Source organism: Aspergillus udagawae (genome assembly GCF_001078395.1).
Source record: "Aspergillus udagawae IFM 46973 DNA, scaffold_2, whole genome shotgun sequence".
Classification (NCBI taxonomy): Eukaryota; Fungi; Ascomycota; class Eurotiomycetes; order Eurotiales; family Aspergillaceae; genus Aspergillus; species Aspergillus udagawae.
In genome coordinates, this window is record NW_025091265.1 from 372,771 (window position 1) to 387,818 (window position 15,048).

A 15,048-nucleotide genomic window follows, 5' to 3' on the forward strand; every position below is an offset into this window, starting at 1 on the left:
TCAGTGCAAATATTAACTACCTTCTGTTTATTTGCCAGCCAGCAGTTTTTCCGTCGAGGGACGCGGTTTGGCGAGCTTTAGTCCGGATTGTGGAACTGTCTTAGGATGCACGTGACGCGATACGAGGCCACAGCCCGCCATAACGTTGGCAAGGTGGGAACAACTCAACATTAGTCTCTGTGGATAGCCTTGACGTGGTCGAATATGGCTTCTCTGGCAGAATTGACCCTTTTAGATTTACCGAGCGAGATCCTGTTGCTGATATTTCACGAAACTGCGACAATCCAGGATGCTTGCGCCCTTGCTCGGACGTGCTCACAGCTTCACGGACTGTTTTCACCCATCAACAATAAGATCAATATTCTTCGGTCAGCGGCCAATGTTCCCAAGCGGCCAAAGTGTGATTCTAGGGAAGGCTTACCTGGTATGATGGCCCGCAAAAAGCCACTGATTCTTACTAGCTAATATAGGTGGTAGCAGTCCTTCGAATACCGCCCCTTAGCTGGGCGTTTCGAAGCAGCCGAAATCCTAAATGCGGCCTGCTGCTGGAAATGGATTACGGTCCACTATCAGAGGAAGTGTGGGCTTCAACGATGTGGGACCTGGGAATAATACAGAGGCGCCAGTCCGAGAGCTGTATGTTTAATGAAGCATTGCATGATTTTCTTTCCCAGTTCCAAGAACTACGACGCTTGAGCGGATGCTATGAACCTGCCACCGTGAATATCCTGGCAAGCGCCGCAAGATTGCAGCTGGAGATTCTCCACCGTTCCGAGCCATCATTTGTTCCTGTCGACCTTTCGAGCGAGATGACGGTTATTGCGCTGGCCCTTCACCTACTTCTTGTTGTACGGGATTTCAATTTTATGGATGACTCTACATTCCGCTGCACCGAGGAGGAAATATTTGCAGAAGGCTCTCTGGTCACCATAATTGGTGGCTATGAGATCGGCACGCTTGTTCCTTCTGTGCGGATACACAAGAAAAATGAGCAAGAATGGACAGATATATGCCTGGCCGAGACAAGTCAAAAGCCGAGCAATAGTCTCGATGCCAGTCCGAGTGTGATGATGGAGTATATCATTCAGTCGTCGTTTCGGCTCTTAGATGCTCATGATCCCCGCCATTGGCCGACGGTACTGTTTGTACTTTTGATCCTTTATCTCTGCTTGCTTGACATGTTACCAGATACCCCCTGGATGTCAGCACTCGAAGACGCATCTGAGCCGGTATTGCCCTTTCTCAAAGACCTTGTCCGATATTACTATATTTCCACAGACGGTGGGGTGTTAATGAGCGACTCCTGGGCTGAAGAGGATTTTGCGGCTCGAGTTGGTCATCATGAAGAAACTATCAAATACGCTCGCATGTTGAATGAGCTCTGGCTCGAAACAGGTAGATTGCAGCTCACGGTTCAACAGTCTCATGCTAACGACTACAGATCGCGGAGATTGGGCTAGCAGAGATATCAATCAGGGTATAGACGGATTTCCTGACAAACTGAATTACTTTGCCTTCGGCTGCGTAACTTAGGTCTCCAGCTGACTGCTGTTCTTGGGCCGTCAACAAAAGTTAATCTGTCGGAGAAATCCCTGTTCAGAGACAGATATACCGGCCTGCAAGTAATTTCATGTGGATTACCCAAGTTACCTGAGGGTAATACATCCTTATACATGGATACCAGCGAATTCTACCACACCTCTTCAACTTTAAACTGCGTCCACCCAGCATCCCTGGTCTTCCGAAAATTCAACACTCCATCAAATCCATCTTAATCACAGCTAAATGCTATCTCACGCCACAACCACTATATCTTCTACCTCATCCACAAATCTCACCTCCGGCCTACTAACGATAGACCCTCTAGTTACTGGTTAGCTGGCATTGTCGGGCAACATCACACGACAGAATTTATGGGTGGATTGATGATTTCATCTACCGTGCAGTTGACTTTACACTAGACCAAAAAGGGGGGTCAGAGTGAAGGAAGATCTAAGGAACATCAAAACAAGCACCGCATAGAGATTGTTGAGACTTAATTTGTGACCGTGGGTGTCTAATTTAAAATTAAGGTCTCTTCAAACCCTCTATCATCTTTGAGCGAGGACCTCTGTGGTGGAAATTAGGGGCCAGAGAGGCCTTTCGTCTTGGATGACGCGTTAAAGACGTGTTTTTTTAGTCGGGGGATTGATGAGTTATATCTAGCTTAACTAAGCCATTGTTTGATGTGGCTGATTGTGACATCCTGAGATGCGCTGGGATAGAGATCCTCGGTGCTGGTAAGGAGATGTTTTATTCTCTTAAATCGATTGTTGCAGGCTGCATATAGCCTAAGGATTTCAGATTCATGTGACTGATAAGTGTTGCGCAGTTTCTCTAACTCACAGATCTTGCTGAGAGTCAGTGATTGAATGGTCTGGGAGAGGGCGGTGTTGGAGGCCATACTAAAATTGCGTGATGAGATGATGGTTTCGTTGAAGCCATTGCGATTCGAAATTCCAGTAGCCTTAAGTAAGGTCTGGAGGCTCGGTGTTTGAGTCACTTTGGGCCCTTTGCTGTCGGTGTTTGCCTTAAGTACTCCGTAATAGAGTGTAGTTCAAATGTTTGTATTCATCGGACGTCTAAGCCTTAACAAGGCACAATGTCACATGAGTATATGGTCCAATCACATGACTTATCAGCACTTCTCGAAATAAAGCTTGAAAGTTGGAACTCAGACCCCTTGTAGGAAATTCTTCCTCTTAATTATCTCCAAGATCTTCAAGGAACCCCTTTCTGCCATGGCGTTTGATGCCTCAGCGCCTAATGGCCGGACAAAATCTTTGATTAATATTGAAAATGACCCTAGAATTATTGTCTGGACTAAGCTCCAAGTGCCCCCTGGGGAGGAGCTGGATACTAATCATTGGGCCGCATATTTTCAGCCACTGGTTCACGCTGTAGGCCACGATACTACAGTGTGGGCCAGAGTGCAGGAGAGTCCGAACATCATCATTCTAGCAACATGTACTCATCCCATAAGTAGTCCAATTACTCATACGTATACTAACTAGTGCTTATAGTATGGTACACTACCTCAGAATTAAGGGATTTCATGGCGTCCCCTTCCGCCCAGCTATACAGAGAGAGTCTTGCCAGTGGAGCAATAGTACCCCTGATCTCTTTTGAGACCATTTATGGTAGTGCAAGATGGTTTAACTCGTTAGCTCGATCATTCACGCAATTGTTCTGGGTCTACTTTCCGGCACCTATGACACAAGCCCAAAAGGCTGAGATTTCCGAGCTAAGGGGGATTCGCCCACCTGCCATGGGATTTAGTATTCCACAGAGTCAGGTAAAGCAAAGGCATCTTCCTGTTCAGTTATGGGCGACCCAGACAGAATACTTGCATGGACAAGAAGCCCAATTAATGATGTGGCCGCATTCCTGGAGGGATGCAGAGAAGGCTGAGTTTAGATTTCTAGGAACAGGTTACGGGACTGTGATGGAGAGATTCATTGAGGAGCTGGATGAAGTCGGCCCCATAGAATGGAAAGAAGTGTTCTATGAATTTAAGAGACTGCCTCGTCTTTGAATCCTATTAGTCCTCTCAATCCTTTTCTTACTTTGTCTGAAGTTGTATATCCAAGATTATATGGCGATCACTCCTTATTTTGACTTCTTCTCCCCCTCAGAAAACTCCTTTGGTACTCCTTTTCTTATTGCCTGTTACTAGATCGCGACTAATTCAGCAATACCGGTGTGGAAGCTTCATCTCTCATTTGCCTTGGAGCTCCACTACGTCTGCTGGAAGTACCAGTAGCCTACACAGAAGTACACATATGACTCAGGGTTGCGGCGAATGAGCTGCGCGTTGGTTTCGTCATAATCCCTAGGTACAGTTGTGGGATTTTGAGCATGTCTTGCTGCTTGGTCCAGGTGTCTTTAGGAGCTATTAGCTAGGAGTGGGATTCGGTTAGATGCGAACTCTCTATGAATTACATGCTGTAGCAGGAGTCTCATCATTGCCCAATAGGAGATGGAACAGTTCATGGTAGAGGCTTGCGCTTCGTGGGAGGACTTTCATAATCGATAGGCGTGCCTTGGATGTTGCTGACCCGAGCCCATCCAAACCTCTGTTTGTGAAGATAGAAGGGCACGACGTGATCGTTTTGGTGTTGGTTTGCTGCTGTGTGGCTCCTAGGATTGTTTTGGACTGAGTGCAGTAAGACTTACTCCTGTAGCCTTTATCAAAGATGTACTCCAACAAGGCATCTGACCAATAAGAAACAAGCTTATTCCTTACTAGCAAGCCGTTCTTTTGCTCCCAGAGGTAATCCTGGTATTGCGGGACCTCCTCGATCTTCATAGGAACCGTAGATCCATCCAGATTTACCTTTATAATTGTCTTACCCCTACTGGTGTCCCAGGCCGCATCTGACCGCGATAGCTTTTGGAGCCATTTGTCATTGCAGTATAAATGAGGCGTCCTAGCCAATATTGTTGATGTCCCATGTAGGAAGCGCTTCACTTGTAATAGATAGTCTGCAAGGTAGTTAGAAGTCTGGTGGGTGGAGGTGGCTCAGTGACCTGGGATCTCACTATTTACCCAAGCCACTGCGACAGGGCCGTCAGTGATCCTAAAATAACACTTGAGATACCGTCTGGCGACATTATAGTCTGCTGCGGAGAGATTCTGTGAATTTACATTATTTTGATTACTTATTATATTTAAGAATAAGATGGTTCTTGTTAGTTATCAGTATAGTATTAAAATATTAGTCAAGAGCTATAGTAAGAGGATGAGGGTACTCTAAGCTTACTTATTATTCTTAGTACGCCCTTCCTTAGCTGTACTTACAGCATCAAACTTACAATGCCTGGGCCGGGGCGACGCGGGAGCCATAGACGCACTAGTGACTACCATCACTGGTAAGGCGTACCGACCCAAAGTGAAAGGGCCTTTCAAGCCATGAAACAGGTGGCGACGACATGCGCTGCAGCGAGTATCCCGTTTCAAAAAGACCGCATGACTGTGTGTGTGTGTATTTTGACGCGCACATCAATCAAAGTGTTGGCTGAAGCCGGCTACAACAGCTTCGGGCTCTTCATAATTTACAATCAATGATGCGTCATCACTGCCTATCAGGTAACGGGTGATATCAAACTGCCAGCTATTGTAATTACTTCCTCATAATAACCCGATTCTCTGTGCCCGAGAGGTTGGGGACCTCCGGGCCAAGGATCGGGGGGGTATTGGGGGCGGCCGAACCTTAATTTGCATCTACTTGGCGTTGGCCCTGCCTGCTTGGCGAGGGCATGGGCCCCAGGGCCCACAGCCACAGCCGCCGAACAGTAAGTATAATGAACATATTCTCTAATAAGCCAAAGTAAATGCAGACTATCCCGCCCTAGATTTAGGCTTGTGGAGAGGGTTAAGGTTGTCTTTCACCTTCTGTAGCCTGGCACTGGCATTGGATCTTCCATGACCCCGTTAAGCTTGTGCTTTAATCCCCAGCTCAGTCCTCATTCATCAAGCCAATCGATGTTACGCTTATTCACCAGTGTGTCATTATCCTGGGCGTCCGGATGGGCATCTCGCTGTTGGGTGGGGGGCGGAACCTTCAGCCAATCAAACTTGGGTTGAGCCTTTGCTTTCATCTTGTCGCCTGTCCAACGGCTCATGGATGACGGTTCGCTGCCTATCTCAACAGGCTCCTTGTCTTTGGTCTTCTTGGTAGTTTTCTCGACATCGTTGCCATCGGATTTGGGTTTGGATGTTTCACGTTCAAAGGGTCGCCGTTCACGATGTGCAAATTCTAGGGGTCTTCTTTGCTTCTTTGGGAATTGCTGGACGTCGCCTTCGGATACCCTTCTTGGACCGTCGACGAAAACCTCCTGCGATGTGTCGGCGCGAATAACCTCCTCTGTGAGCCTGTTCACCAGGCCGACGTTTAGCTCGCTAGCTTCTTCTCTGGGCGCGTTGTTGACTGGGCTAGTGAGATCTATAATATCTGTTTCTGCAAACTGGTCCTCCAACCCGGTGATTTGCTGACTGTCATCTCCCCCGACCTCGTCGTCAACCTGGGTAGTGAGGTCCATAAAATTATTTTCTCTATTGGAAATGTCGTTCCCGGCGTTGTTGGCTATCAAGTTACCGTTACCTTTCAAGTAAAGAACATTAGTCAAATCCCCAAAAGCATAGAGTATTAAGATCTACATACCATCGAGGAGACCGCCAAAGAACTCGAGTTCAGGGCCAGCGCTGGGTTGTTCAAGATTGCCAAAGCCACGCATTGTGATTCCGCGGTCCCTCAGCTGTAGCGATGTCAGAACGAAGTTTGTCTTTTTGTTCAATGAGGGCATTGTGTGTACCTTTTCTGCTGTCTTTTCCCATGTCATAGGGCGGTTTGGATTGGCTGGTTGGTCCTTTTCTCGGAGTAGTATCAGCATGCTGTATTACTTTGACAATTAAGGCGGGATTTGGGCAGGAATACCTGGATGTCCTTTAACCTATTGTCCATCTTTCTTCGTACTGCTTCAGTTGCGCCGTCGAAAAAGCTCCTCAGCTTCTCACGGTCTTCTATTTTCTTCCAGGAGCTGGGCAGGTCGAATGTATTGATATCGGTCCCGTAAATATTTTTCATGAACAGTAGCATTTCCCTAAAGACTTCCCGCGCGTATTTCACGGCGATCTCCTCGTCGTCGATTTCCTTGATGGTCGATATTTCGTTTGGATCGGCTGAGTGATACGCTTGTCTGTATCGTTCCAGAAGATGGCACCCAGGGGCACATGCTCTCAAGCACGAGTCCCACAAGTCGGGTATTGCCCTCGCGGCCATTCCTATCACCTGTCATGAGAGGCACTTAGATTAGTAGGACGTGTGTACAGAATGGAGTCCAATCTTACATTATCCGGTACATCTTTGGGGACGCGCTGGAAGGAGAAAAACCAAATAGCTAGATTAGCCTGATGTTCAGCGCAGCAGGTAGGGGGAATCACGCACATCTCCCGGTATGCCGTCCTTTGGCTGGTGCCATGATCTGAGATATCTCTGAGGCTTATTAGCACCATGTCCTCAATGAAGCAACATATACATGGCAGTCTCACGTTGTGACCAGGTTTCGGCGGGCATCCCACAATCGGCATGTGGTTCTCGAAATTGCGAAACCACAGGTTGACGAGTCGTTCCACGCACATGGGATACTTTTCTGTGGGTTGCTCAAGCAAACTCACGTATTGGAAAATCCAATCAAGAAGGTCAACCGGCCCATCAACTGGATTATGCGGGTCACCGAAGAAGATATCGGGGCGTTCGGCGTAGTGGAAGACAGCACCGTCGACTTTCTCATCCGGCAACGAGGGAATGCGCAGATATCGAATTCGCACCCGATCGCAGCCCTGCATGGCTTTGTATTGGCTCGACGTGGGGTTACCAGTCTGACTGTGGGCTGTAAACCGGGTGAATTCGCTCAGTTGGATGTTTGTCCCGCTGAGCACAAAGGGAGCGCCCACGGGCAAAGTCTCAATCTTTTTGTCGTACCCTCGGTTTGTGGTCGTGTCCAGATACAATGGCGAGAGTAGAGTACTGGTGCGGTGCAACGGGGACAGATCGTTCCACAGCCAGTTATTCTTGACAAACCCCTCGGCCTCGAAGATGTACCGACGGATTCCCCTCTGGAAAAGACGAAACTCGAGGTATGGAGGCGGGCGAAGAGCGTACAACCGGAATCGGTGGTCCTTGCCTTTATCACCAGCAGCTGCGTAGTGTGCGTGGAGTGTCTTGAGCACCTCCGGATCTGTGATATCATTAGCCCTCTAGAGGATAAACGCGCGGTATAGTAGTATACTGCGTACCGGCATGCCAGTAATAAGAGCCAGCAGACACCACGCAGCACTCCGGTTTCAGTGTATTGAGGAGCTCCGGCGGTGTTGACCCACGCGAGCCGTGATGCGACAGCTTCAGGACCTTGATGGCACCAAGGCTGCCCCATTTATTCAAGGCCAGTTCGCGCTCGATTGACGCAACGGCATCGCCCATCCACAGGGTGGAAACGCGGCGGCGACCCTCTTCAACCCAGACGACGCCAGCAATGATCGAAGTTAGATTCTGCAACGATTGCTTCAGTAGTTTCGCCTTGGGCTCATTATCGGCGCCTGTTTGACCAGCCTGTGCTTCCTCTTCCTCCTCGCTCTCTGCTGCCGCATCGTCGCCTTCATCATCGTCCTTATCTCCGGTGCTTCTGCGTGCGGGTCTGTTGGATGTCTCCTGTAACTGAGTTTTGGGATTTCTATTGGCTTCTTCGAATAACTTTTCAAGATTAGGTTTTTTCTTATCGCCGAGAAACATGCCCGCAATTCCCAGGCAGATTAGTCGAGGCTGTGTGGACGGAGTGAGGCGAGCCAAAGCAGCATCCATCTTTACACCTTGCTGTTGGTCCGCTATCCATTCTAGGTTGGCATCCCGCACACCAGTAAAGAAGTCCACGCCGAGAATTGAATGGGGCCGCAAGTCGAGTTTCTCACTTCCAGTAGATTCCCAGTACCCTGAAAGCCAGAACATGGGCACCTTTGTGCTTGCATGCTGTAATCGTACATGAGTCCCGTCACGCAGCGTTCCGAGACAGTAGCCATCCATATCGCCGGCTAGGAACTCCTCATGATGGCCTTTCATCTCGAGACCGGGTTCTAGACACGCCTAATTTAGCTTGACCGACTGACGGCGAAAGGAAGAAAAAAAGAGAACAGGACACATACTCTTCTTAGGCTCCCAGTTCGGACAATAAAGCGCAGTATAGGGCTGCCGGTCCCCGTCATTTGAACTCGTTTGGGCTGTCCAACACCGCGAATCCGCTTGATGGAAACGGTCCACAAAGTACTGCATGGCACCGATATAATGGTCCTCATCCCAATGAGTGATGACCCAGGCGTCAAATCGCAGCCTCGTTATCTCTCCAGGGACATCATAGCGAGTGCTCAACTCATACATGTTCGAGATGTCAAGCATTGCCAACTCAATCGCTCGGCACGCCTTGTTCCCACCAGCATGGCTCATGCAGCCATCATTCCCACCGTCAATCAATACGGCCCGTTCCACGACTGGTTTGTTCCGCGTACCCCGCTGCAGCAACAGGTGGATTGAACACTCGCCGTTCGGTACCCCGACCTGTATTGTTTCGACGTAGAACGCATCGCTCTTCATATTCTTGATATAATTCTCGGCAACTTCTAGCATGCTCGTCTCATTTTTCACCACAGTCTCGAAGCCCTGGGCGGATAGCATGGCCTCGTAGGGTTCCATTTTCTGGATAGGATAACTGCCAGTAAGCAACGCACTCATGGAGAGATTGGGCCGCCTACCAGCGTTGTGGCAAGCTTCAGGACATGGTCCACGGCGGCATCGTAAAAGAATGACGATTGCTTGCCGTATGCGGCCCTTTGGGCGTTTGCGTTTGCGTTTGCGTTTGCTGTCTGATGGCGACCGCGATCCTGGCCATTGTCCTCCTCGTCCATTGTTATTTTGCACAGATTACATGTTGACGAATACCTCACAAGGTCGGCGAGCGATTATTGTAGGAAGTTCTGCATTTCCTTCCCCACTACGACGCCGCGGCCGTCGCTTGGAATTGCTCGGTTTGAACTCCCCTCTGGCCTAGGGGTCCCCTCTGGAGAACTGGCCAGATTTCCATCGCTCTCCTTCAGCTGAAGCCTTCAGCTGATCAGCTGATCGAGCGGACAGTCCATCGGTATCTTGATCGGGTATTCTTTCCTCAGCATGACTTTTCATTCCCGCCACTAATGCAGGAGACACGCGCAGCCTCGCTTTGAATGCCTTTGTCCGAACCGGTGGCGCGGCGCGCATGACTTGACAGCCACTGCTGAAAAGCAATAGCACGAACGACTAAGCTAACATTCGAATCGACAACCAATCCTAATGGTGTGCTTTAACTGACGATTCTGCTACGGTGCTTGCTAAACTAGGGACATGTTTCTTTGCCACTTTCAGGGAGGTGGAAGGTGCGGCCCGGGCCCCACACAGGAGCACAAACTGTAGGTGGTGCTGCGTGACCAAAAGGCAAATATACTAGCTGTATTTTAAGAGTATTTTTATTTTGACTTTCGCAAATAGTACACTGGCAGTATCATAAACAAAATGAGCGACTTAACTGATTAAACACAAGTTACCACCCCAGCCAGCTCACAAAGGTGTCTACAATAGCAGCAGATCTGCGAGAGGATTAGCCCAACTTCGCCATGTATAGTCAGCCAGTGGAGGGGCTTACGCTTTGACAACGGGCCCAAGCAAGACGCCGCCCAGCAGGTCGATCGGACCGCCTACCTCTATCGGCTTCGACACGGTGCTTCCGTGGGTGATCGTCGAGGCAAATTGTAAATGCGCAGCGGTGACATGGTTCATATAGTCTCGTGAGTCTCCGAGGCCGTTGTTTCCTATTGCTGTTAGTGCTGAAGCCGAGAGCACACTGATGCGACGAATGGAAAACGAAATGAGGATAGAAAGCACGTACCGACAGTATCCAACCTAAAAGTCAGATCATGCAGATTATACATGACCGTCTCGGTCTCGTGACTCTGCGGTTTGAGCGTCCTCATCCCCTCCCACACGGGCTCCGTCAGCGCACATGTACTAAGCACAAGCCCCAGCCCGGACCTGGCCGTGCCCCCGCCGAAGCTCGGGAACGGGACTTTCAGATACAACCGGTCAACGGGGACATCCGCGGGCCGGACCCTCTGGCGTCGCCCGTAGCAATCCTGCGTGTAGTCGCGGTATCCACCCGGCTGGTCGGAGAACTGCCAGCAGAGCCGGATCTCCTCGCCGGATTTGAGTTGCTCGGTGGTGGCGCCTTGGGCTTTGATGATCCGCCAGTAGGAAGGTTCGTCGGTGGAGGAGATAGCGGGGAGGAAGACGCCCTGGGCGTTGCGGTAGACGGTGAGCACGCAGCGCTTTGTCGCGGAGGTGTCGTTATTTTGCGAGCTTATGCAGACGAGGGAGTCGTGGCCGATCTGGGCGGGTTAGTGTGCTTCTATTGTTCTTTGGAGTGCTCTGTGGGAGGAGATTAATCTTACGCTTTCGCCGTGCGGAATTTCCAGGCTCCAGAGGGTATGCTTGAGGTATTCGTCTTGGATTGTTCCGACTTTATCCCACGACGTTGGCTCATTGGGGCCTTGCGCCTTTGGTGGCTCGGGGTCTCCATTCGCATCTAGCGGTTGGTATTCGGTTGGTTGGAAAAGGACTGGCGCTTGCGTGCTGTATGACATTACTTACAGGCCTCAACTTCTTGACTGGCTCAACAAGTTACTTACCCTGACGGAAAGAAGATGGCGTCCTTGGAGACGAGCTTGGATTCGACACAGAATGTGGTCATGTCCACCACCATTCGCGCGTTTGAAGGATCAAACCTAACACTTTCCTTGATTTGTGCACCGGTTCTGCTACTGGTTATGGCTGTTTTTCGGGGGACCGGAGGGTGTAGAGGGTCATGCCCTAGATAAGCCGGAATCTGCGGAGATCTATGATCAATAATCTGAGACTGGGTGTCTCGGACTTCCTCTCACGTACCTCGCTGCCGACAATTTTGGCCATGGTAGGCGTGTTGGCTGCTAGTTTGAATCGCACGTCCAGTGTACGCGAGTCAGGAACAACGAGGTACTCAGACAATTTCGGGACAGCCTGCATGAACCACTGTTTTACCTGTGTACAGCTTGGATGCTGGGCGATGACATCGACCATGGATACGAGCTCCGATTGCTGTGGCAGGGTTAGAGCGGAACACAGCCAGGTTTCAAAAGAGGAGACATACATCAATAACTCGCCAGTTGTTGAAGTCTCCCACTGATGCGCACCACTCAGAAGGACTAGAAGAAATATGTATTAGAAGAGGACATTCCGTGATGATGAAGCAAGGGAAGGGAAAGACAGACTTGGACGCCAAAAGAGTATTTCCGCCGGTAGCCTCAAACGACATAGTCTCCCTCTGATTGAGATTCGACTGGACGTGTTCTTTACCGTCTTGCGTCTCGTGGGATGCTTTGACGCTTCCACCTACACCGAAGGCCTGCAAAGCATTAACGATGGCTCCGTTCTCAGCAGAGGCTAATAGAAAACATACCGTCTGCACCGCCACCCCAACCTCAGCCTTAAACTCGTCCTTGGACTTTTCTTCCGTAGATTTTTCCTTTGCGTCGGTGACTTTTGTGGTCTGTAGGCAGCCGCCCAGGACAGCCTGTTGGACGAACAAGTGTCCTACCGCCGTTAGGGTTAGAAAGGTAAATGCAGGTGGTAAAGAGCGCTTACCAAAATCGGCACGCAACTTGCGCAAATCATTGATCTGATTGCTGTGTCAGAAGGTAAGTGAAGAATCAGCAAGCGGTAAGACTCACGTTTTTAGTTTTCTGTATCCGTTTGATAGCATTTTTCAGCTCTTCCGTCGGCTCGAGATTGTCAGGATGGAGAAACACAGTGACGCGAGGAAACTGCCGATAATACAAGCTTAGATGCAGCTCTTTCAGTTATCAAATTGCTCGCGACATACCTTATAGCTGGCCAGCATCCGTTTTTGCGTCGCCTTCTCAGTCTGTTTCTGACTATCGGATGAAGAGGACGCCACGCCTGCCGTGACGCCTACCGAGTTCCCAGCCCAGCCCCCAGATCTAGCTGGTCAGCGCTCCATAGATAAACGAAATAAAAAATCATTACTCACACACCAACCTCAAGTGAGGATTTGCTGAAGTGATTCGTGGCCATCGACTCCTGGAACTGGTGCACGACACTGACTACTTCGATCTTGGACCGGTCGTTGATCTGGAACGACGGAATCGCACCGACCTTGGCTGGGAGCTCCTCTGATATCTCCTTTGCAGAGGTTACCGGGGGTTCACTTGGTGGCAGCTGTTCTTGCGCCGGGGTTTGGTCAGCGGGCAGCGGCGGGTTTTCTTCGTCCTGATCCTGGTTGTTCGGCTCGGCCTTATCGTCACCTGAGGCAGCTCTATCTCCAGCCTCCACCGCTCGCGGCTGGATCTTCGCAGGAGCCGGCGGAACCGGGGGCAGATTCAAGCCCTGCCTCAACTGAAAGGCTGCCTTGGGGGCCTTCTCCAGAACATTCTTCGCGAAATCGATGCGCCAGCCGTACATCAAGTTGCAGTTCCGGAGAACCGAGGCCCAGTCGCGCTCGGTCATTGCGCTCGTATACGTCTTGACGCTGGCGCCGGAGACGGCGAACTTGGCTGCATCCAGCTCCTCTTGAATTGCCAACGCCTCCCTGTCGGCCTTGAGCTCCTCGGCGCTTCGGTCGGTGAAGGAGAGGTCCGGTCGCAGCTTCTCCATGGCGGCTTTCACCTCCTCAGAGGCGCCGTGGAAGCGCGGCTTCTCCGGTCGCGCAGTGCTGTGGTAGAGGATGGGGATTATCGGGGTTCGCTCGCGGACTACTTGGACGTCTGTCATTTCCAGATACTCGGTCAAGGAAACCCCTTCGCCAACGGGCGTCCCGTCTGCGATGCAGAATTGGTCGATTTCGGGGTTTACGGACCTGTCGTGCATTAGATCATTTCAACTACTACGTAGGAGGTGCAATCGTGGAGAGAGACACGTACATGTCTTTGATCAATTTCCGCACCTCGCCCATCACGAGCGCAGACGGATTCTTATCCTTCATGGATCCAGAATGCAGAGTGCCAACCGTCTTCTCAGTCCCGTTCTCAATGCGAATGAACTTCAACGTAAAGGGCGGTTTGGTCAGCACCGACGTCAAGGGCTCAGCTGGTGCAGCGTCGCCCGTGATGTACAGCTTGAAGGAAATATCCTAGATTGGACCATCGTCAGATAACCATCGTCAAGTCGGTAAGTCTCCAGTGGAACAACAACACACATCCATAGCGGGTCGCTTCGCGAGCGACGTAAAATAGTCATTAATACAACTGTCGTCGGCAACGACCGCGCCGACTTCATTGCAGAAGCGGAATTCTCCTTGTCTGGATTCATCAGCCGGTTCTATTCGATTCTGGTACATCGCACTGATCCTCGTCCTTACATCTTGCTCTTGACCTTCAATGCTGAACGGATCTGGGCCAGAGTTGTCTCAAGTCGGAAGGACACCACGTCCGTTCTAAAACAATGCAGTGTCAGCTGAATTTCTCCCTTTGAGAGAAACCCTGTGGGTAATTACGCTTTCATCATAATCGAGGCAACACCTGTCGCAGCAGTTGCCGCCGCGGGTGAGTTGGGAACCGCAACGTCGATCGGTTGGGAGGACTTGTCCTCCTTCGCAGGCTGTCCACTGTTCAGTTGCTCTGGGAGTCGAAAAACCGTAACGGTGAATGTCTGGACCCGGGAGACTGCGCTTTGAAACTTCTTGAAGGGCGCCCTGTTTGTCGCTGCATCGGTGCTTGCACCTGCGGGGGCGGCGGCAGGAGTGGGCATTTTAATCGCTGCTGCGGCTTTCACAAAGGCTGATGTAGCGGGTGTATAGCTATTTGTCCTAATCAGTGACGCTGCGTTGAGATAGATGGTATGTATGGAAGAGACGTACCCTGTAGGCTGTGCGGTGCCCTTGGAGTCTGCCATGGCTTGAGATTTTCTGAGAATTGGCTATGTCACTGAGGCTTACTTGGGATCTGAGAGCCTTTTACGATTGTGTACAAACTTGATTATTATCTTGTACAGGTTCTTGAATTATCTCCCTAGTGTCGCTAAAAAGTGCCTGAAATGTGAACCCTCAGAGACGCAGGATGTGACGGCTGTATTGAAGTTGTGCAAAAATACGCCAAACCGGCGGAATTCAGAATTGTGGCTTGGGCCCATGCTGGCTGCCGCATGACTAGATACGCGTATTTCGCAATATCCATCAAATTTGCAGAATACAAAACGAAGTCGCTATCCTGCAGGAGCAGCTGAACAGTGGAGATATGGAGAGACACCATAGATTATCACGAGGAAAGCTCCAGGTATTCTGGTCATTCTTGCCGAGAGTGTAGTTCGCGCCAGAGAATCTAGACCGAGCGTCGAGCAAGAGACAGTATACATATAGGTCAAGAAACTGCCTACCTGTCTACCT

The 15,048-nt window shown here is 50.3% G+C and overlaps 3 protein-coding genes across 3 annotated transcripts; 1 reads left to right on the top strand and 2 right to left on the bottom strand.

Moving 5' to 3' along the window:
• Window positions 1-638: 638 nt before the first annotated feature.
• Window positions 639-1,460, top strand: Aud_002448 (uncharacterized protein; the record flags this gene model as incomplete). Its single annotated transcript, XM_043287417.1, has 1 exon — window positions 639-1,460. One exon carries the CDS (start codon window positions 639-641, stop codon window positions 1,458-1,460), a length of 822 nt encoding a protein of 273 aa, XP_043143352.1.
• A 4,045-nt stretch (window positions 1,461-5,505) lies between these two features.
• Window positions 5,506-9,493, bottom strand: Aud_002449 (uncharacterized protein; the record flags this gene model as incomplete). Its single annotated transcript, XM_043287418.1, has 10 exons — window positions 5,506-6,143; window positions 6,204-6,297; window positions 6,355-6,408; window positions 6,477-6,830; window positions 6,890-6,916; window positions 6,987-7,034; window positions 7,091-7,779; window positions 7,838-8,668; window positions 8,738-9,284; window positions 9,341-9,493. 10 exons carry the CDS (start codon window positions 9,491-9,493, stop codon window positions 5,506-5,508), a joined length of 3,435 nt encoding a protein of 1,144 aa, XP_043143353.1.
• A 668-nt stretch (window positions 9,494-10,161) lies between these two features.
• On the bottom strand, window positions 10,162-14,558 carry Aud_002450 (uncharacterized protein; the record flags this gene model as incomplete). The annotated part of the gene is made up of 18 exons (XM_043287419.1): window positions 10,162-10,207; window positions 10,264-10,429; window positions 10,507-11,002; window positions 11,066-11,246; window positions 11,303-11,499; window positions 11,559-11,747; window positions 11,800-11,854; window positions 11,921-12,054; window positions 12,109-12,242; window positions 12,294-12,327; window positions 12,380-12,472; window positions 12,532-12,649; window positions 12,700-13,524; window positions 13,589-13,797; window positions 13,864-13,966; window positions 14,026-14,100; window positions 14,161-14,463; window positions 14,524-14,558. 18 exons carry the CDS (start codon window positions 14,556-14,558, stop codon window positions 10,162-10,164), a joined length of 3,393 nt encoding a protein of 1,130 aa, XP_043143354.1.
• Between the last annotated feature and the right edge of the window lie 490 nt (window positions 14,559-15,048).